The following is a 22344-nucleotide window of genomic DNA, read 5'->3' on the forward strand; positions in this document are numbered from 1 at the left end:
GGAAGGGGGAAACAAGGACAATAGACAAAACAGTGAACTTACAATAAATTACAATAAAGATACCAAAAACACGAGCAAGAGCAAAAGAGGGCCACAAACCCCTGTCAGCAGCAACGGCAGCTGGGCTAAGGCACGGGCACACAGGCGGTGCTGTGCGGTGTGGGGAGTGACCTACCAAGGGTCAAGGGTCGCTCTCCCTATCGCGCAGCGGCCACCATAAGAAGGGGAGGTGGGAGCGAGGAGCAGCAGGGAGGTGGGAGCGGGCGAATGGGAGAGCGGGGGGGCGGGGCTGCAGGGGACGCAGCGACAGGAAACGGGAGAAATGAACGGGGAGGGATACAGAAGAGAAAATGGGCAAACAGGCAAAAGGGCACAGTAATGGCACAGTTGGGAAGGGGGAAACAAGGACAATAGACAAAACAGTGAACTTACAATAAATTACAATAAAGATATCGAAAACACGAGCAAGAGCAAAGGAGGGCCTCGAACCCCTGTCAGCAGCAACGGCAGCTGGGCTAAGGCACAGGCACACAGGCGGTGCTGTGCGGTGTGGGGAGCGACCTACCTTCCTTGGTGTTTAAAGCCCAGGGGAGGTGGTTGTCCCCGGGGTCAGGGGTCCGCAACGGACCCCCGTATCTTTATTATTCAATGCCCTGGGGAGGTGGTGGTCCCCGGAGCAGTGTGGGGGGCTCGAGCCCCCCCACACGTAGTATTTAAAAGTAGTCCAGGGGAGGTGGCAGTCCCCAGGGCTTGGGGGGGTCCGTGAGGCCCCTCGCCCCTAATAAATTGAATCCCCGGTTCAACCGAGTCACAAGATGGCTGCTAACATTTTTTGGTTTGGAGTGTTGGCAGCCAATAAAAATAAAGCTTGTGCTCGTGAGGGTTTGCGGATCCACCGCGGCAGCCAGATATCGTTGGCTTTTTATTTTTGAATTTCTCAAAAACTACTGAACTGATTTACACCATTTAACAAAAAGAATGCTTTCTGCTACCTTTTTGCCAAATTTGGTGTAATTCTGTTCCACAGTTCGGGCTGTAGCTTTGTCTAAAGTTTCCTATGAAAATTAACATGGAGGAAACAAGTTTTGGGGCCCCCTTTTTATCTCAACCCCCGCTTGATGAATCACCCCGAAACTTTCAAGACAGGTGCTGACCACAGCGCCCCATTAGTTTTGAAAATGTTGTGAAGATTCGTCAAACAGCACCAAAGATATTGGCAAATCAAAAAACAATTTTCCTATGGAAACTAGGTCCTAAGTATAACTACCTACTGGCAACCGCCAGTAGGAGATATATATATATATATATATTCACTTAAAAAACCATAGGTTTCACACACGTTATAGTTAGGAATTAGCATTTAAAAAACCTTGCAAATTCACTTAAAAAACCATAGGTTTCACACATGTTATAGTTAGCTGGACATTTCACTCGTAAAAAACCATTGAAATTCCCCCGTTATAGTTAGTTCAGATAACTATAACTCGCGCGCCCGCAATCCACTGCTGATGACGTCACATATTACATCACTCATGACATGGTCAGTGACATCACTCATGACATCACTGATGACATCATCCTTGTGATAGAGTGGCGGTCGCGCGAGTTATAGTTATCTGAACTAACTATAACGGGGGAATTTCAATGGTTTTTTACGAGTGAAATGTCCAGCTAACTATAACATGTGTGAAACCTATGGTTTTTTAAGTGAATTTGCAAGGTTTTTTAAATGCTAATTCCTATCTATAACGTGTGTGAAACCTATGGTTTTTAAGTGAATTTGTAAGGTTTTTTAAATGCTAATTTATATTATTATATTTTTTATAGATTTATTTTACAATAAACTACCTATGTATATAGTTATAGATTGACTGTATCCTGTAATATGGAATGGCTCGTTTAAAATGTTTTTTGTTTTTTTTAAGGGTTTTTCGGAAAAAAAAATGTTTTTTCACCCTTCGGGGTCCTTCAGGGACCCCCTGACAAAGGCTAGGGGGTCAGGAACTCTCTGCCCTGCCCCCTTTTCACGTTCTCCACCATTCTTTTTCACTGTCACACACAAAATGGCGGCCGACACTTCCTGATTTCGACCGATTCGAATGTTGACGGACATGTAACCACCAATCAGAATTAAGCTCGCGCACGTTATGGTGCGCGCACGGTGCGCGCTTATAGATATTTATGTACTTTTAACTGCAATTTTCTCAGGAACTACTGAACAGATTGGCACCATATATGCAAAAGGCACATGCCTGACCTGAGGACTACCTCTTTGCCAAATTTCAAGTAATTCTGTTCAGCCGTTCGGGCTGTACCTTCGACTAAAGGTCCTATGGAAAAATGCATGGGGAAAACGCGTTTTGGGACCCCCCTTTTTTCTCAGCACCCGCTTGACGAATCCCCCCCGAGACTTTCAGGGTAGGAGCTGAGCGGAGCGCCCCATTAGTTTTGAAAATTTCGCGAGGATTCGTCAACCGGCGCCAAAGTTATTCAAAATAGAATTTTGAGATTTCCTATGGAAACACGGTCCTAACTATAACTATCTACTGGCGACCGCCAGTAGATAATATATACACATATATATATACGCTAAGCTGTATTTGAAGAATAAGTGGGTGTATGAGTGTTTGTATGGATGATTTGTTGGGTGTGCGACTGACTGTAAGACCGCAATGCACTGCTCATGACATCACATATTACATAATTCATTGCATGGTCAGTGACATCACTGATGACATCACTGATGACATCTCAAATGACATCACTGATGACATCATCCACGTGAAAATGTGATGCACCTCCTCACAGTCTCATATATATATATTCGCTAAGCTGTATTTGAAGAATAAGTGGGTGTATGAGTGTTTGAATGAATGATTTGTTGGGTGTGTGACTGACTGTAAGACTGAGTGATTAATGGTGTCTCAGTGAATGTATGAGTGAGTAACTACTCTGTGTGAATGTGTGTATCAGTCTGTCAGTTGGTGTATAAGTGGTTGCATGGGTTGGTTAGTAGGTACATGAGTGTTCAAATGGGTTATTCATCACTTGCTTGACTACGTCTATAGCTACCTGAGTGTCTGTGTGGGTAGATATATATATATATATATTACCTACTGGCGGTCGCCAGTAGGTAGTTATAGTTAGGACCACGTTTCCATAGGAAATCCGCAACATTCTATTTAGAATAACTTTGGCGCCGGTCGACGAATCCTCGCAAATTTTTCAAAATAGGTGGGGCGCTACGCTCCGCTCCTACCCTGAAAGTCTCGGGGGGATTCGTCAAGCGGGGGCTGAGATAAAAGGGGGTCCCAAAACGCGTTTTTCCCATGCATTTTTCCATAGGACCTTTAGACACGGCTACAGCCCGAACGGCTGAACAGAATTACTAGAAATTTGGCAGAGAGGTAGTCCTCAGGTCAAGGAAGTGCCTTTTGTAGGTTTGGTGTAAATCTGTTCAGTAGATTCTGAGAAAATAGCCTTTAAATCAATATATATATCTGAGCCAGCTTACGGTGCGCTTACGGTACGCTTACCGTACGCGTACGGTGGCGTGCGCGAGCGCGATTCTGATTGGCTCTTAGATCTTAGTAAACATTCGAATCGGCCGAAACCAGGAAGCGGCGGCCGCCATTTTCTCTCTCGCACTGAGAGTGATGTTGAAATATAAAGCACCAAAACATGTAAAGGGGCTGTTTAGACAGCTCCCACACACATAGCCATGTTGAGGGAGTCCCCAAAGATCCCCCAAGGCCAAAAACGGAATTTTTATTTTTTCGCTAATTTCGCCGATTACGCTTACCGTACGCGTACAGTAAAAAATTATAAAAAAAACAAAATTATCCACACTCTCCCCACCCCCACAATTGTGCATGGCTTATTACACATGAGATAAACTATAATATTTTTAAAAAAAACAATAAAAAAAAAAATTATCCACACTCTCTCCACCCCGTGTGCAAATGGTGCCCGAAGGGCACCATTTGTGCATGGCTTATAAAAATTACGAAAAATTAAAATATTACCTTTCAAAACGAAGTGCATCATATGTCCTCCATGTGCGCACGGTGCGCGAAGCGCATCGTGCGTACATGGCCCATCTAGCATAACGTGGGCACGCGGTGCGCGTAGCGCACCGCGTGCCCACCGTGCGTGCACGGCACTAACTGCGTAAAGTGGGCGCGCGGTGCGCGAAGCGCACCGCGTGCTTACTGTGCGCGCACGGTGCGCGAAGCACACCGTGCGCACACGGAACGAACTGCGTTAAGTGGGCGCACACGCCACTAATGGCGTAAAGTAACTTAGCATTTAAAAAACCGTACAAATTCACTGAAAAAACCATAGGTTTCACACACGTTATAGTTAGGAATTAGCATTTAAAAAACCTTGCAAATTCACTGAAAAAACCATAGGTTTCACACATGTTATAGTTAGCGGAACTTTTACTGATAAAAAACCAATGAAATTCCCCCGTTATAGTTAGTGCAGGCAACTATAACTCACGCGACCGCAATCTTCTGCTGATGACATATGTGTCTTTATGAAAAAAAAAATATTTGTAATATATGTATAGCTAAAAATGTATGGAAGAAGACATGGGCAAATAAGTGTCTAAATACAGTATTAGCATCAGCAGAGGATTGCGGTCGCGTGAGTTATAGTTGCCTGCACTAACTATAACGGGGGAATTTCATTGGTTTTTTATCAGTAAAATTTCCGCTAACTATAACATGTGTGAAACCTATGGTTTTTTCAGTGAATATATATATATATATAACTTTCAGCAATCCTGTCTCCTTCCTTGTCAAACAGGTACAGACCACACAGTGCCAAGTAAATAAAGCGTGCTAGTTTATTCTTCCACGGTCAGCATAACGTTTCGGCTGTTGACACACAGCCTTGATCACATGACCCCCCAGTGACGCACATGGTTTATATACAGGTCGTGATTGGATTCTAATCAGTTACAATTGCGATTGTTGTTGAAAAAGCAGTAGAGCTAAACAAAATACTTCGATATTAGAAATACTTGTTAAAATCCATAAATACATAAATAACTAAAACATCATCATAGTTAAATATATAATCACCAATAATATGATAAAATTTTCATTTAAAAAGATTTTTTTATCATTTGATATATAGGACCTTAAAATGAAAGAAAAAGGCCTACATAATAGGGTTTCTATACTGGGATTTGTATATTTCTCCCCTGATTTTTTATCTGTGCCGTAGTGACACGATAAATTCCCTATTGCATGAATACTGCTCTAATACATGTTGTTCCAAAAAATAAGGCGTAACTGATCACTATAAAGTGCAAATGCCTGAAATATTGTCTCACAGTGAGATAAAGTGCAAACAGTGTATACAGAAAAATTATATTCTATATAACATCCCAAATCACGACACTGATAAAATAAGTGCTAAAAAAAGTGAGAAAAAAGACTAAAATTTTTAACAGATATTATCTTTCTGATGCCTAAAAATGACTGTTCCTAAATCAGTAAACATGATCTATTAGTTGGATGAAATTCATTGCATTACATATATATATATATATATTTCATGTGTTCCGCTGCCATGAAGATAGCTCCACCAAGGACGGACACGGACCCAAGTAGGTGCATTAAGCTGTGTTTATTCTCCTGTCGATAGTACGCGTTTCGGCTCGTCCGAGCCTTGGTCGTATATATCATATAGACAGAATAGAAGTCACAGGGAAAAACTTAAACATAGAGAAACTTAAATGGTGACGCTGAGCAGGAATACTGGTGTCCCTCGAGCGGTTAGCACCGGCAGGGTATGCTGCTCCTGTTCAAGGCAGATGCATCACAGTGGTGTTGTGGGCACTCCATTTAAATCACACCAACCTCTTGGATGAGGATGGACTAATGAACAGAGGTGCCAGCCCATTGTTTTCATTTTCTAAGTTTCTCATCAGACATGTTTAGCTGCTGCTGCTCGCAGTTTTATGATAATTCATGTATTTTTAACGTGCCAGTTTTACTGGTACTTGCATTTAAAAGTCTGTCTGCCTTGTCACTAACCTAGGGGTATATTATCAAGCGGCAGCGATAATTATCGCTGGCCGCTCTTAGCGTGAGATTTATTATCGCCGCCTATTGCTGGAAATTATCGCCATGCTAACGCTGTATTAACAACGCATAGCGCAATGGCGATAATTTTCCAGCGATAGCGGTGTTTTCCATGGAACATCTCTGGTTTTCCAGCGATGTTCCATGGAAAACGGCGATAACTTTGCTGATACGACCCTGTGGTCGCATCAGCATAATCCACCCCCAATGGTAAGTATAGCTAAGTCAGGATTTTAGCAGACGTTAGTTTTTGGCGGAATCCGCGGTTTTCGCCAAAAACTAACATCTGCTAAAATCCTGAGGGCCACCTTGTATCGTGAAGGGCCGTTAGTGATATTTTACAATGCAGTTTTACGTGGCACGCCTACCTTGCATCTCATTAGCGATGCAAGGCTAGGCGGAAAGAAGCCAGGAAAGCCAGGAAAGAAGCCAGGCGCTAAGGCAAGGAAACACGCGCTAGGTTTCACATGAACAGCAGCACAATCTTTCCAAATTCAAAGAATAAGTAAAGGACAATTGGGAGAAGCAGGAGAAACATGACAAGGTTCTCTCAATCACACAGAACAACAGGTGCAGCACAGGTAGCTAACAAACCAAAGAGAGGCTTAGAGAAGGTAATAGGCTGTTGTGCTCTCTCTGTAAACAAACACATTAGAAGTACAACACCCCTGTAAGAAACAGCCAAACCTCTTATGAAATTTACATTCATTGATGTGCTCACATAGGATAGAGACCCCTCGCCTACCTAGTGAGGTATGCTTCATCATTGGGTTCCACAAATTAACACTGGAGACATCCGAGAGTACTACTGTTCACAGGCAGTGCAGTCTCCAGGTTTATGGGTTCCCTGAGTGCCCAGTCCGGCTCTGCTGTTGCTTTTGTGTTGACTTTCTTGGCTTTTCATGTGTTGAGAAATAGCTGTTACTTATTAGGAGATTGTTATTCGGAACAGACCCGGCACTGTCAGCTCTCTAGAAATGCACATGGCTGCCAACCTTGTCGAAAAGGTTTGGGATGCGCGTGCCCAACCAGGCGCGCTGTAATGCCAGCCTCGGTGCTGCACCTGTTCAGAAGGTTGAGGACCGCCATTGGCTGGGAATACCAGTGTGCGTCACAGGGGCGTCTGAGGGACGAGAAGGAAGTTAACACTAGTTATAGTGGATGGCGGCGCGGGAGAGGGTTGAAACTCAGAAAAGAGAATGTTTGGGGTCGGGAATGGGACACGGAAGATTAATAACCGTCGGTGAGACGGGCAGAGAAAGAGTGTGCCACAGAGAGGAAAAGACACTGGCAGTGATGAGGAAGCGAGACAAATGTCGGATGTGTAGGTTATATTGGCAGAGAGTAGCTCCCAAAGAGGGTAACACGGCATCTGGGCGCTGGAGAGAGACACTGTGCCAGAGACAGGGCATCGAAATAACCGTGAATTCCTAAGTGGGCCTGGGTATCTAAGAATACTGGGCCTGCCTTCGCCCTCTCGACTTTCACAGTAACTCAAGCCCCCACCCCGGCTCTCCTGGACAGCTCCCCCTCCTGTCAGCCCGTGTCCGGCCGCCCCTGTGGAGCGCCCTCCTCGCCCGACTCTCCTGTTACCCGGCCCTCGCCCCAGCCACTCTCCTTTTACCTCCGGCTCATCACATCTTATTTTAGCTCCTTCCACTTGGCGCCTTCGCCTTCCTTAATATGGCGATCGGCGCTTTTTTCCCGCTCTTGGGCCGGAACCAAGAAGCCTTGGACCGGGGAGACAAGTGGAGAGCGAAGGAAGCCGGGCAAGAGAATTAAAGTGAAGGGAAGCGCAAAAAAGGGGCGAGAGAAGCGGAACGGCAGAGATGGTGAGGTGAAACCAGTGTTAAGGACTAGTGTGCGGACTTTCGCACCTGCTGGACTCGAATGTGCAGTGGCACGGCACACCCCAGTTGTGGGGCGCATGAGCACATGGGTATATCGGGAGACACCTGACACTTCTACATATATAGACAGGGAGCCACGGGGAGGGCTCCGGAGGTCGCTTTTCGTAGTGCCAAGTGGGCGAAGATAAGACTGCCCCCTATACGTGCGTTCCTCCTCCCCCCATCCTCTTTTATGGGCTGGGTGTGATTTTTTCTCTTTGCTTTTCAGCCTGTGCACCTGGGACCAGTGACCACCAGCGGCCCCTGACTCTTGCACCCAACACAGCTCAGCCTCCGACCCAGGACAGCTGAGCCAGTTCACCGGAGAGACGACATCTCCAAGGCTGGGCCTCTCTCTCCCTCTCTCGCTTGGCCACGTCTGACTCCAACCGAGGAGGTCCCTTTTCTTTAAAGGCCTAGATTTCCGCACCCCCCGCGCGTATTGGAACGCCCAAGAGGATGAAGGGGCTTTGGCTGGTGGTCACGGCGCTATGCCTGGCTGTGGCGAGCCTGGGCGTCCGAGCGGACGACGGCCTGGATTTCCCCGAGTACGACGGCGAGGACCGGGTCATCCACCTGAGCAGCAAGAACTACAAAGCGGCCCTGAAGAAGCACGACGTGCTGGCCGTCTTCTACCACGACCCCATTGAGGATGACAAGGCCTCGCGGAGGCAGTTCGAGATGGAAGAGCTCATCTTGGAGGTAAAAGCAGGCCGCGAGCGGAGCATGGAACTTGATTTGTCCAAAGGGCCTCCCAAGTGGCTTCCGGAGGAGGGAGGAGTCAGGTAGCGGAGCGCCACTCGGCCTGGGGTAGGGATGGCCACATGAGTCGCATCACTAGGCCACCTTGGGTCCACCCATCTCTGAAGGAACAGTGAGTGGCCACTATTGATTCCAAAATATTGAACACCAAAATCTCAAGAAGGTGCGTGCACATATGGAGATATAGAGTTACTATTCTCAACTCCACATGTGCGTACCCTGATGAGATATATATATATATAATCAAGGTATGTACATGTGGAGCTAGGAATAGAATATCTGAACATACTTACCTGTCGATATTTTGACCCTCGATCATCTGGTCAGAATATTGTGACCAATGGACATTCCTTCTGCCATATTACGGATCCACTTCCAGTCCTTGGATTCCCATTTATAAACCTTCATAATGTGATGCATTAGTCTAATTTGCCGAAGAGAAGTCATCCACAACTACAAGTCCCAGAATCCTTTAGTAGCCTAAAACGTAAATGTGTGTGTGTGTGTGGGAGGGGGCACGAGACAAGATGTCTTGCTAACTTGCAGTTCTCTACGGATGTACGTCGCGATATTGAGTGACAAAATAGACCATAGAATAATATCCCATTAAGAACATCGGTATCACGATATGGTGAAGGTAACCGTGATTTTAGTGCTTTTAAATCCACACCCAGGTACTGAAGACAAACGTATATATTCTTCGAGTTATGAAGAGGTGGAATTAAGATGAATAAATCTATACTTATATAGATATACTTATCTTTACAATATCTGTATATATTTTCAAAAAACGTACATGTGGTTTAAGGTTAGGAAATATGTACTTACCTAGATATACTTACCTTCCTTCATATTGTGCTGTAAGGATGAGTTTTAAATCTGATATTGTGCTGGAACAACATCAATATATATATATATATGCTCAGTGCGTTGTGAGGGCACTCGTAGCTTGGTTGAATGAGAACAACAGAAAGTGATGTGTGTAAACGAAGTGACAGTTTCACTGAGCTGATTCCATTCCATCGTTTTTTTGTTCACTATATCATCACAAATCCGACCATATGCTAGGCAGTTAGTCAGGAAGGTGGGTTCAAATAATTCAGGTATATTGTGGCTGACCTCATATGCACTGTAAACAAAAGTGACCCTCGTGGCGTTCCATTCACACACACGAGAGTCATTAAAAAAATACACACAATGCCGGCATTGGCACATATCCAGGATGCTACCCACACGGCCACTGAAAGTTGGCTCTTGGAGTAGGGAATTGGCCATTTGTAAAACAATTGCAGTAAAATAGCGCCCAGTCACATCTAAGAAAATAGTGTTTGAAAGAGAAAAGATCGATTGTGGGTCCTGGTGGGCTGTACGCGGTTTCACTACAATCGACTTTGAATATTATAAGTGTGTGTCTGCACTCATAAAAGCTGGTAAGGTGGTTCAGTGGGTTCATGCATCAGCGGCGGAGATCCGTGTGTAATGTGACTGTCCCTCGTTGGAATCTAACGGGCTTACTCAGACTTTCAGCCGCCCAAGGTTGATAAAATGAGTACCATCGAGATGGGTTGAAATACAACCTCTTATCAGTGCTTTAGGAAAGTTTTGATTATAGTTACTACTGATTGGCGGAGGAAGTTGTCTTGAAAACTGAGCTACAACTTCATCGCCCTAGGCTACTGAAACACTTGGGAATTTCATCAGGACATCCCTACCGAAAGTAGATTTCTGAATGCGCCCCCTCGGGAGACCGTCCTTAGAGAATACCCACCCAAGAGACTCAGAAAATACTGAACGTCTCAGAACACCGACAAAAGTGTTGCTTGTGCTTAGTTATGCCACTGTGAAATGTGTCACCTTGAAGGCCTTGTTGGGACATTCGCCAGGGAAAGAAGGGACGATAGCGGCATGCAAAATGTGCATACAAGTACTTGTATACGTGTGCATAAGTTGTGTGTGCACTTTACTGTGCATTTATACAAATGTGACGTAGGTGTTTGTATGCTTGAATACATAGGTTTGACCAATTACGTGTGTGGTTTGGCTGCATGCATTTTTGCGTTTGTTTGCATTTGAGAACGTGTGTGTGCATCTCCATGTGTGTTTGACTGTGTCTGCATAAAAAACATGTCATAAAACCCCTCTGAGGAGGCGTGCCGCCATTGTGGTGTATATCTTTTTCAGTGATCGAAATTACGTTTCGTGTGATAACAAAGGTGCACGTTTGTAACAAAGAGAAACGGGCACTTCAGAAAACAAAATTGCTTAAAGTTTTGAGATTCGGGTGGGATGTCGTGCGGGTTTTAACGTGGACACACAAACTTTCCAGAAACCCTCAACTTCGAAGAAGTGCTTGGCGGCTATGACCAGATAGCGTTCAAAGAGGGGCGGCGCCATTGCACCTCTGTGGTGTTTGCAGGGTAACCCGATCCAATGTGTAACATGTTCAGCACCTGCAACACGTATGACCAACGCCACCTGTTGACTGAGTGCTGTCAGCATGAACACCAGCTGGGTGCTTAGATCACTCATCATTAATCAGATCCACGGACCACACCCACTGACCTTCTCTGAACTCAGTGGCCTTCCAAAACTGACACCCAAGCCACATTCCTTCAATTAGTAACCTTTAATAGTTCCAGCCAATGACATGTTTGGCTTCAGCATAATTCCTTCCCCAGAGCCACTGTTCTGGCCACAAGCATTCCTTATGCCACATTCACCTTTGGTGTGATCCGTCTCAAGCCTGGCACATGGCGCTTCCCTACCCTTGGTATTCTTACGCATTTATTAATCAACCTATTTCACTCCAATGTGGTCAACTAACAACTAATCCCACTGGCCATCCCGCCTCTCAATCTATCCACATTTGTCGCAGGCAACCATCTTAGCGTGATTTGACCTCGACGCCATCCTCTGACATTTCCTTTTTGTAATAAATGTTATCGCCGCAGACAACCAAATAAACACCACTGCGACTTGTGTTGTGTTCATCCCACCAATATTTAAAGTGACAAAAAAAATCCAATAATACCAGGCAAGTCCCAGAACTCCGGTGTGAGTAACAAACTAACCCTATGGCCAGTCAACCTATTCTTCTTCTTTTCGTATAATAAACCCAGACTACTGTCGAAAACCAGTGCATTCCAGTGTGATGAGCTACCAACCCTTAGGTTTGGCAACTTCTCCAATTAATAATCTCAGATAGCGTCAGCACCACACTGGAATCTAATGTCAGTGACTACCAACCCAAACCATTGGCTACCTCTTCGATTAATAACCTCTCAGGAATGCTGGCAATCCACTGGAGTGCAATGTGATTGAACAGAAGTCCAAACCATAGAGTGCACCGTCCCTTTGTCAAAAACAAGAAGTCCAAACCATTGACCACCTCTCCAATTAGAAAGTCCCACCTATGCTGGCAAACCACTGGAAACCTATGTGATTAACGTCCAACTTACGCTACTGGCCTTCCACTCAATCTATAACTCCATATTAATGTCGGCGACCCGAAGACTTAAGTTTGATTAATTGTAAATCACAAAAACATGGGCAAACGCAACAGAATATATAATATAATTTTGCAATAAGGCCCTCATTTATAAATACAAAATAAACAGAATCCTTCAGAGTACAAAGAGTATGTACTATCAAAGGTTTCAACACGCTGGTTAGGGCCCCATATAGAAATGTCTATGGGTGATGTACTTGGAGAAAGAAACTTAAAAGTCAAATAGGTCATGCAGCAAATGGACAACTGAGTATGTGGGTGTTTGCTACTGAAATATTACGTTTAAGGGTTGCCAGATCTTCTAATATTATATTGACGAAAGGGGGAACTGGAGTGATGCCTATATACTGGAACCCTAGGCTAACAGAATTCTAGACATGCTTCACAAGGCCTCACAATGTAGCTTGCGTTTTTAAGAAGAGGGCAATTGAAAGCAGAGTAGAGAACCAGATGGACATGAGCGAATATTAATGTTATGTTTAGACATGAAAGAAATGTAATGCAAAATAATTCTCTGCCTGAGACAACATTAAAAGCAAGGAAACTTAATTAATGCTTTTAAGCAGTCAACACGTTTCAGCTCTATTTGAAGACTAAAGGAACTTGCACCTTCATCAGGGTGTGCACTGACAAAAGTAGTGTGCTTCTTCTAAAGACACGAGGGGAGTTTTTAATGATACAGCCCCCGGTATTCATATTCTCACTATATGCTTGGATTAAATATAGAAGTGCAATGGGAGCAGAAAAAGCAACGTTGGCTCTATCTCACTTTACTCACTAATCCGGCCACATGAAGGATTGCCCATCGAGAGCTGACCGCAGCAAAGTTACATTAGACATGCTATCAGGTTGCAATCTAGGGACCCATTCTTGTTCGATAGCAGACAAGCAATTTTCCTTCGCTAGGCCAAGCAAACACATCATGTGGAGCAGATGGGTTAGGCACTGTGTGCAGTATATCACCTACCCATCTGACCTATGCCTTTATCTAGAATATTGGACATCTAGAATATATGTATATATATATATATATATAAAAAATATATATATGTGTGTGTGTGTATATATATATATATATATATATATATGTATATGTCATCGTCCTGCACCTATCATCACCATTTAGTGAATGTTCCTTCCTCTTCCTACCTCCTTCAATTCATATAGCACTACACTAGTTCTAGGATACATTATTCTACAAGAATATACATTTTGTAAAATAATATAAATGTGTTGATGTTCTCAAATGCAGAAATCATCAATGATTGCATCATAACAATATTGATGATCTATTACATAAGTATCGGGCTGATTTTAGAGACATAGCGAAGATTTATGCCTGCGTTAGAAGGACACAAATTGAAGTCATTATTCTGATCGAACCCCTTATGCTAGGAGGCAATAGTTAGTTTTCTCATTCAGACCTAGGCCAAAATGTAATCTTGCAACCACCAAGACCCATTGTATTGGTGATACAAGGATGAGTTACCCAACACAATCACTGTGACCCTTTGTAATGGCGACATAAATGTGGCTCTAGGACACAACCACCATGACAATTTGTATTATGTGACAGGGTTGACTAATTTATGTGGAAAGGAAAGGAAAATTATGTGGCATATTCTGTGGCAGTATTATGTTGCTATTAACACACAATACTACTGTCTGGGCAAAAATGTAATCTCATTAGTTACAGTTTTACACCTTAAGGAAGCAAACATCTACTGGAAGTTGAGCAGATAAATTCTTTCTGCTACGTTATGACACTGTGTGTAGCTTTTTTTAAATAGTAAATAGACCTGCTTGAGGTAGAAACTAAATTGTGTTTTTTTCTGAAGTATGCAAATTATGTAGGAGATGGTGAATTACGTCTCAAGTGTAGTAAACTGATGTTTATGCAGAAAACGCCACTCCTCCACAATTGCATACTTTAAGGATCCGGGCCATTGCAGAAATACATGAAAAAAATATAATATAGTAATTGAAAACATTTCTAGGCGGATGGGTATACATGTAAGGTTCCACCTATAAATTTGCCTAATATGGATGTCAATGAGGCGTGGTCAGATTCAGTGGCGGCTGACATGTACCAAGGGTGGTGAGGCGGGGGACACAAAAAATAATTAAATAAAATACATTTACCTTTGTGCACAACACAACATCATCCTACTTCGGTCTTCTCTAAAGGCAGGCTCCAATGCGGGACTCAGCCAACTCTCCCAACCAATCCTGGAGCTACTCTCACCAGCATGAGAGAAGCACCAGGATTAGTGGGAGCAGCCTCACTCAGTGCTCTGAAGAGCCAGCAGAGGTCCGTGCAGGTAAGCGCGGTGGGGCGGGGGGATTTCGACAGACAACGGAATAGGAATTCTTTATTTAATTTTCCCTATTCCATCGTCCGATGACATTGTCTTAAACGGTGTTGGAAATCGGCCTGAAATATCCAACTCCATACAGGTAAAAGTGCAAGCCAAGCAGGGGCTCATAGCTTTCGGTTTCTACTAACTGTATATGAGTATCATACTTTAGTCCCATTTTAGGTGTTTAGGGGCTAATACACATGTGTATGTAGCTATATCGGTTCCATCAGTGTAAAATTTTATGAAAGGCGAGATATCAGTTAAATAGTCCGTCATACCAAAGCGAAAAATGGGACAGAGGCTGTGGCTGTTAGCTCTGGGAGAGATTGGAGCAACTTTATGTAAGGAATTTTATGTTACTGCTCGACGACTAGACTGGTTACTGCCCAGTGGTAGACACTGCCTATTGCAAAGGGCAGCATGAACCCTGTGCTCCACTCTGCCAGTAGTTACATTCCACTGGCCCACCTCACCGCCAGGTTACCCTGCATCACGGCAGACCTCATTTACATGGCGGCGTGCCTGCAGTGTGATACCATTTGTTTTACATTGCCAGTGGGGGAGGGTAGAACGGAGTCCGAAATACGACCAGAAATCTCTAGTCTTAATCTTGACCACATTTTAGATGTACAATGGAACATCCGCGGCCCGTTCAGGTAAGAGCGGTGGGCCGGGTGGGGGGGGGGGATGTCAATGAACGATGATGAGGGAAAATTAAATAAATAATTAATTTTCCCTTGTCATCGCCCATCAAAATGGATTGCTTGAATCCGACATTTGAGAACAGTTGGAAGATCATTCTCTTAAGCAGCCGCTAATGCTTGGAACGCGTGTCCTCTGGAAGTGCATACCCAGTCCATCTGAACAGCCACGAAGCTTGGATTTTCACCAATGATATTTGAGTTCCTCAAGTTCATAGCTTGGATGCCTCTCGGTTCCCCATTTACAAGCTCCTATAATTCAATGCATTTTTCTTATGCACACAATCAGAATCAGGGGCGAATCACTAGAGTACATTTCTCAAAGTCTCTTTATTCATTTCTTCTTTAAAAGTTAAACTCTACACTTGGCCAAGGCGTGTTTCGGGATTTTAAGTTGGCTTCTTCAGGGCGATTCATTCGTGTTCAACAACAAGTTTCTCAAGAGTTCCTAGCAGTATGCTTTCGGGATAATTTTTTTTGTGGAAATTATTAGTTCCATATGGTTCGCTTACAATACTCCGGCATAGTGCCGCACTCCGAAATCAACTTCTGAGCACAGGCAAGCTTAACATAAGAGGAAGGTGATACATGCTCAGCCACTGAAGGCTTGTGTTCGGTCTGAAAAAAGCCACTGAATATGTGTGTATATCCACTGACTAAGATATTAAATGCATGCATGTAACTTGATTAATCAATTAATGTTTCTAAACTAACTGTATATACTAATCAAACTAGCCAATGAATGCAAGCCAAACTGTGTGAGTTGCCTAATAAAAGTGTCTGTATTCGCCAAAATGTTGAATGAATATGTTTATACTGACCAAATTAGGCCGTGAATGAAAGCATGCTATCTGAATTGTTTAATGAATGCAAGTGTACTATGTGACCCAGCCAATGAATGCTGTATGTTGGGTCACTCAGCCAATGAATGCAGTATGTTGCGTCACTCAGCCAATTAATGCTCTATGTTGCGTCAACCAGCCAATGAATGCTGTATGCTGGGTAACACAGTCAATGAATGCAGTATGTTGCATCACTCAGCCAATTAATGGGCTATGTTGCGTCACCCAGCCAATGAATGATGTATGTTGGGTCACCCAGACAATGAACGCTCTATGTTGCGTCACCCAGCCAATGGATGATGTATGTTGGGTCACTCAGCCAATGAACGCAGTATGTTGCGTCACTCAGCCAATCAATGCTCTATGTTGCGTCACCCAGCCAATGAACGCAGTATGTTGCGTCACCCAGCCAATGAATGCTCTATGTTGCGCCACCCATCCAATGAACGCAGTATGTTGCTTCACCCAGCTAATTAATGCTCTATGTTGTGTCACCCAGCCAATGAACTCAGTATGTTGCTTCACCCAGCCAATAAACGCAGTATGTTGCTTCACCCAGCCAATTAATGCTCTATGTTGCGACACCCAGCCAATGAATGCTGTATGTTGCGTCACTCAGCCAATAAACGCAGTATTTTGCTTCCCCCAGCTAATTAATGCTCTATGTTGTGTCACCCAGCCAATGAACTCAGTATGTTGCTTCACCCAGCCAATAAACGCAGTATGTTGCTTCACCCAGCCAATTAATGCTCTATTTTGCGTCACCCAGCCAATGAATGCTGTATGTTGGGTACCTCAGCCAATGAACGCAGTATGTTGCTTCACCCAGCTAATTAATGCTCTATGTTGCGTCACCCACCCAAGGAATGATGTATGTTGGGTAACTCAGCCAATGAACGCAGTATGTTGCTTCACCCAGCCAATAAACTCAGTATGGTGCTTCACCCAGCCAAGTAATGCTCTATGTTGCGTCAACCAGCCAATGAATGCTGTATGTTGGGTAACTCAGCCAATTAATGCTCGATGTTGCGTCACCCAGCCAATGAACGCAGTATGTTGCTTCACCCAGCCAATAAATGCAGTATGTTGCTTCACCCAGCCAATTAATGCTCTATGTTGCGTCACCCAGCCAAAGAACACAGTATGTTGTTTCACCCAGCCAATTAATGCTATATGTTGCGTCACCCAGCCAATTAACGCAGTATGTTGCTTCACCCAGCCAGTTAATACTCTATGTTGCGTCACCCAGCCAATGAATGCTCTATGTTGCGTCACCCAGCCAATGACTGATGTATGTTGGGTTACTCAGCTAATGAATCCAGTATGTTGCGTCACTCAGCCAATTAATGCTCTATGTTGCGTCACCCAGCCAATGAACGCAGTATGTTGCTTCACCTAGCCAATGAATGCTCTATTTTGCGTCAACCAGCCAATGAACGCAGTATGTTGCTTCACCCAGCCAATTAATGCTCTATGTTGTGTCACGCAGCCCATGAATGCTCTGTGTTGCGTCACCCAGCCAATGAATGGTTTATGTTGCACCACTCAGCCAATGAATGAACAATGATCTCTGGTTCTAGCTAGGAAAGAAAATGACAGAAAGTAAGCACGGGCAGTTTAATTTAGGTTTCTACATCTCCCCTAAACACCGACTGAGGTCATGGGCAGCATGACTTGCGCCAGGGGTTACCACAGGTCGTGCGAGGGGTAGCAACTGCAGCACCCAGCTACCCATAATCGACATCCATGTATATACACTGCTACGGGCAGTGAGTCCGTGAGGAGATGCTACTGGAGTTCTCAGTACTATCAAAAGCGGTCCATTTGAAAAGCAGTTTAAGAGCATTGTGGGACGGTGCAGCCTGGAGTGGGCGTGGCTGGAGGCAGAGGAAGAGGATTGGCTGCGCTCATTGTTGGTGCACAACTCAGTAATGTTGGCTGCTTTGTTACTGCAGAGGGCCAGCGGTTCTGTTTCTGGGCACATCCCACCTCAAGAAGAAACAACTGAGGCAATGCCTGCTTTACCAACATTATTTCTGGGAATAATAATAATCATCATCATCATCATCATCATAGTTATAATTACCAAATTATAAAGTCGCTATTATTATTAGAACACTGAAATGTTGTGAGCTCCACTGAGGACAACGGACTGGTTCCGAGCCTATAATGGCCGGTAGAAGCCCGGAGCTTCAACATTCCAATGTTTGTATCCGGGGCCCATGACCGTAAGAGTGCGGGTGTGTGCTTCACATAGAGAGACAGGTACGGATCTGGGGCCCATGGCCGACAAAGTGCGGGTGTGTGCTGCACATGGAGAGACATGTACGGATCTGGGGCCCATGGCCGAGAGTGCGGGTGTGTGCTGCACAGGAGAGACATGTACGGATCTGGGGCCCATGGCCGAGAGTGCGGGTGTGTACTGCACATGGAGAGACATGTACGGATCTGGGGCTCATGGCCGACAGAGTGCGGGTGTGTGCTGCACGTAGAGAGACATGTACGGATCTGGGGCCCATGGCCGACAGAGTGCGGGTGTGTGCTGCACATGGAGAGACATGTACGGATCTGGGGCCCATGGCCGAGAGTGCGGGTGGGTGCTGCACATTGAGAGACATGTACAGATCTGGGGCCCATCGGCGACAGAGTGCAGGTGGGTGCTGCACACGGAAAGACGTAAGGATCTAGGGCCTATGTCCGACAGAGTGCAGATGTTTGCTGCACATGAAGAGACATATAGGGATCTGGGGCCCATATCCAACAGATTGCGGGTGTGTGCTGCACATGGATAGACATGTACGGATCTGGGGCCCATGACCGACAGAGTGCGGGTGGGTGCTGCACATGGAGACACATACGAATCTGGGGCCAATGACCAACAGAGTGCGGGTGTGTGCTGCACATGGAGTGACATGTACGGATCTGGGGACCATGACCGACCGAGTGTGAGTGTGTGCTGCACATGGAGAGACATGTACGGATCTGGAGCCCATGACCGACAGAGTGCGGTTGGATGCTGCACATGGAGTGACATGTACGGATCTGGGGCCCATGACCAACAGAGTGCGGATGTGTGCTGCACATGGAGAGACATGTATGGATCTTGGGCTCATAGGCAACAGAGTGCGGGTGTGTGCTGCACATGTAGAAACATGTACGGATCTGGGGCCCATGGGCAACAGAGTGCGGTGGGTGCTGCACACAGAAAGACGTAAGGATCTAGGGCCTATGTCCGACAGAGTGCAGATGTTTGCTGCACATGGAGAGACATGTACGGATCTGGGGCCCATGGCCGACAGAGTGCGGGTGGGTGCTGCACATGGAGTGACATGTAAGGATTAGGGGCCCAATGCGACAGCGTGCAGGTGGGGTGCTGCACATGGAGAGACATGTAAGGAATTGGGGCCTCAATGTTTGCTGCACATGGAGAGACATGTAAGGATCTTGGGCCCATGGGCGACAGAGTGCGTGTGTGTGCTGCACATAGAGAGACATGTACGGATCTGGGGCCCATGACCGACAGAGTGCGGGTGGGTGCTGCACATGGAGTGACATGTACGGATCTGGGGACCATGACCGACAGACTGTGAGTGTGTGCTGCACATGGAGAGACGTGTACGGATCTGGAGCCCATGACCGACAGAGTGCGGTTGGGTGCTGCACATGGAGTGACATGTACGGATCTGGGGCCCATGACCAACAGAGTGCGGGTGTGTGCTGCACATGGAGAGACATGTATGGATCTTGAGCTCATAGGCAACAGAGTGCGGGTGTGTGCTGCACATGTAGAGACATGTACGATCTGGGGCCCATGGGCAACAGAGTGCGGTGGGTGATGCACACGGCGAAGGATCTAGGGCCTATGTCCGACAGAGTGCAGATGTTTGCTGCACATGGAGAGACATGTAAGGATCTTGGGCCCATGGGCGACAGAGTGCGTGTGTGTGCTGCACATAGAGAGACATGTACGGATCTGGGGCCCATGGCCGACAGAGTGCGGGTGGGTGCTGCACATGGAGAGACATGTAAGGAATTGGGGCCTCAATGTTTGCTGCACATGGAGAGACATGTTGGGAGCGGGGGACCCTAGGGCCGGCAGCGTGCGGGTGTGTGCTGCGCAAACAACGTCTCCGTTACTTGCTGAAGTCCTACCTCCTCTTTCCGTAGAGATGCCTCTCGATTTAAATAGCGCAAAAGCAAAATAAGTGAAACTAATATTGGAGTCCCGGCGCACCCACGGTGCCCGTCTTTTCCGTGTATGTCCCTACGAACTGCCGAGGAGGGGGCTATATTTGTCCAACCTGGCTGAGGTGGTAGGAGGGGGGACGGGCGTTGAGACAGACGGACAGGGGTTAGAGAGAGCTTGACAGGTTACAGGAGTGGGCTTCGCGACTTCGGTTACGGGGCAAAGTGCAAACTCAGGGAAAAACGTACACCAAGAGGGCCCAGATGGTCTGGGCAGGAAAGAGGACCCGCTCAGGGGGGCTTAGCCGAGGCCACGAATAGAACGGCTCTCGGAGCCCCGCGCGGCTATTTTGGGCGGGAGGTGACCGAGGGCCTTAAATGTTACTCCACCCACCTCGGCTGGGGGGTCCCCTATAGATCAGAGCGAGATTGAAGCATACAGGTGAACTACCACAGTTTTGTATCTTAAACGCAGATCTATCATCATGCCCACTGGAATTAACATTGAAATACAGGATCGAATTATGCGGCAGGGTTACCTACATTTTGCAACAAGAAAAGAAAATGTATGACAGAACTCAACACATTCTGTGGCAGAGTTATCGCACTGTCTAGGCAAATGTTTCACCTAAAAAATACGAGTTTATCACGTGGACACAGCAACCAATAGAAGACCCGTTAACCTTTGCAAAGGGACTGCCCGGCTCTGCACCACTTGTTGCCTTTTTTAAAAAAAAAAAACGTTTGATCTGTTGGCGCCTGATATACAATTTTTTGTTGAACTCTGTAAATTATGCAGCTAATGGTGAATTATGTAGCAGGTGCGGTAAGTTACTAATTATGTGCAATATCCCACAGCCAATGGCGTAATTCCAATTACTGGGAGTATAGTGTATCTTTCATACTATAGAAAGTGACATTTTAAAGCTGCCTTAATTTAAAGGGTATATCTCCATGCTGTGTACTTTCAGGGGGATTATGCTGGTATGTTACCTTTAGAATACCTCCTGTCATTGTGCAGCAATTACATAGCCAAATAGTGATCACACAACATGCACAGCAAACTGACCAGTCATTTACTCCACTTTTCCAATATGTGCTTTTGAGGCTTTTTTAGGGGTATGAAGCGCTATACAAATGATATAATGTAAACAATCGACAGAAAAGGCAAAGTATTGCAATTCAGCACTGTAAGTGTAAAATGGCATACCTCAATCTGGACTGAGCTATTTTGGGGGCAGGGGAGTGGGAGGGGTGTAGGAGAATACTGCTAGTAACACTGCCTTAAAAGCAAGGGAGAGTATATGCATGCGTGTGTAACAAAAGTGAGCGTATCAGGGGAGGGTGGGGCTAAAACCAAAATTAAAAGCAGGGTATCGGGAGTCCCACTTACAAAACACACTGACACAAGAAGAATAAAACAACCCCACCACCCCCACTCCCCATAAAAATTGGTGACGCACCATACCGCATCAATGTTTCACAACATCAATTTCATAACAACTGTGCGGAACCATTACAATCTGGTTTGCGATGCTGCGTTATGATTTTTTTATACGTTGTTGTGTTGAGTTGTGTTGTGTTAGGTCAGGTTGTTAGATGCCCTGCCGCATTATAAAATCTGTGCATCATTCCTGAACATGCTGGTAATAAAGCCATTGGGTGAATGTGCTATACCCCCCTATTTTACATCACTTGACAAAAACATTGCATTCACTACATCAACCTAACCACTATTTCGCAAGGCGAGTCTAAGCAATAGGATGTGAGCGTAAGAGTAATAATTATATACTTTACTTTGATGTAGGGGTAGGCTTTGTAGAGGATACGAAATTATTGTAGGTCGATAGTATTAGTGTCTATATTGCGCAGTACAACCACTGATGTTGTCGGTGAGCATCCTCCCTGGTTCTATCGACTTGTTGGGCGGGTCAGGGAACACGTGTGCTGGATGTGGTTGTTGAAGGCTAGGGACGGGGTTGCTGTCGGCACTCAATTA

At 45.4% G+C, this 22344-nt stretch overlaps 1 protein-coding gene across 1 annotated transcript in view; it reads left to right on the forward strand.

Moving 5' to 3' along the window:
* Positions 1–8236: 8236 nt before the first annotated feature.
* The window catches only part of CASQ1 (calsequestrin 1), a 142507-nt gene continuing 128399 nt past the window's right edge, over positions 8237–22344 (forward strand). Inside the window, exon 1 of the mRNA XM_085637737.1 lies at positions 8237–8689. Coding sequence (XP_085493863.1) covers positions 8447–8689 — 243 coding nt within the window. The 5' untranslated portion in view covers positions 8237–8446. The remainder of the gene's footprint in view (positions 8690–22344) is intronic.

The sequence above is a fragment of the Triturus cristatus genome, chromosome 12 (genome assembly GCF_964204655.1).
Source record: "Triturus cristatus chromosome 12, aTriCri1.1, whole genome shotgun sequence".
NCBI lineage: Eukaryota > Metazoa > Chordata > Amphibia > Caudata > Salamandridae > Triturus > Triturus cristatus.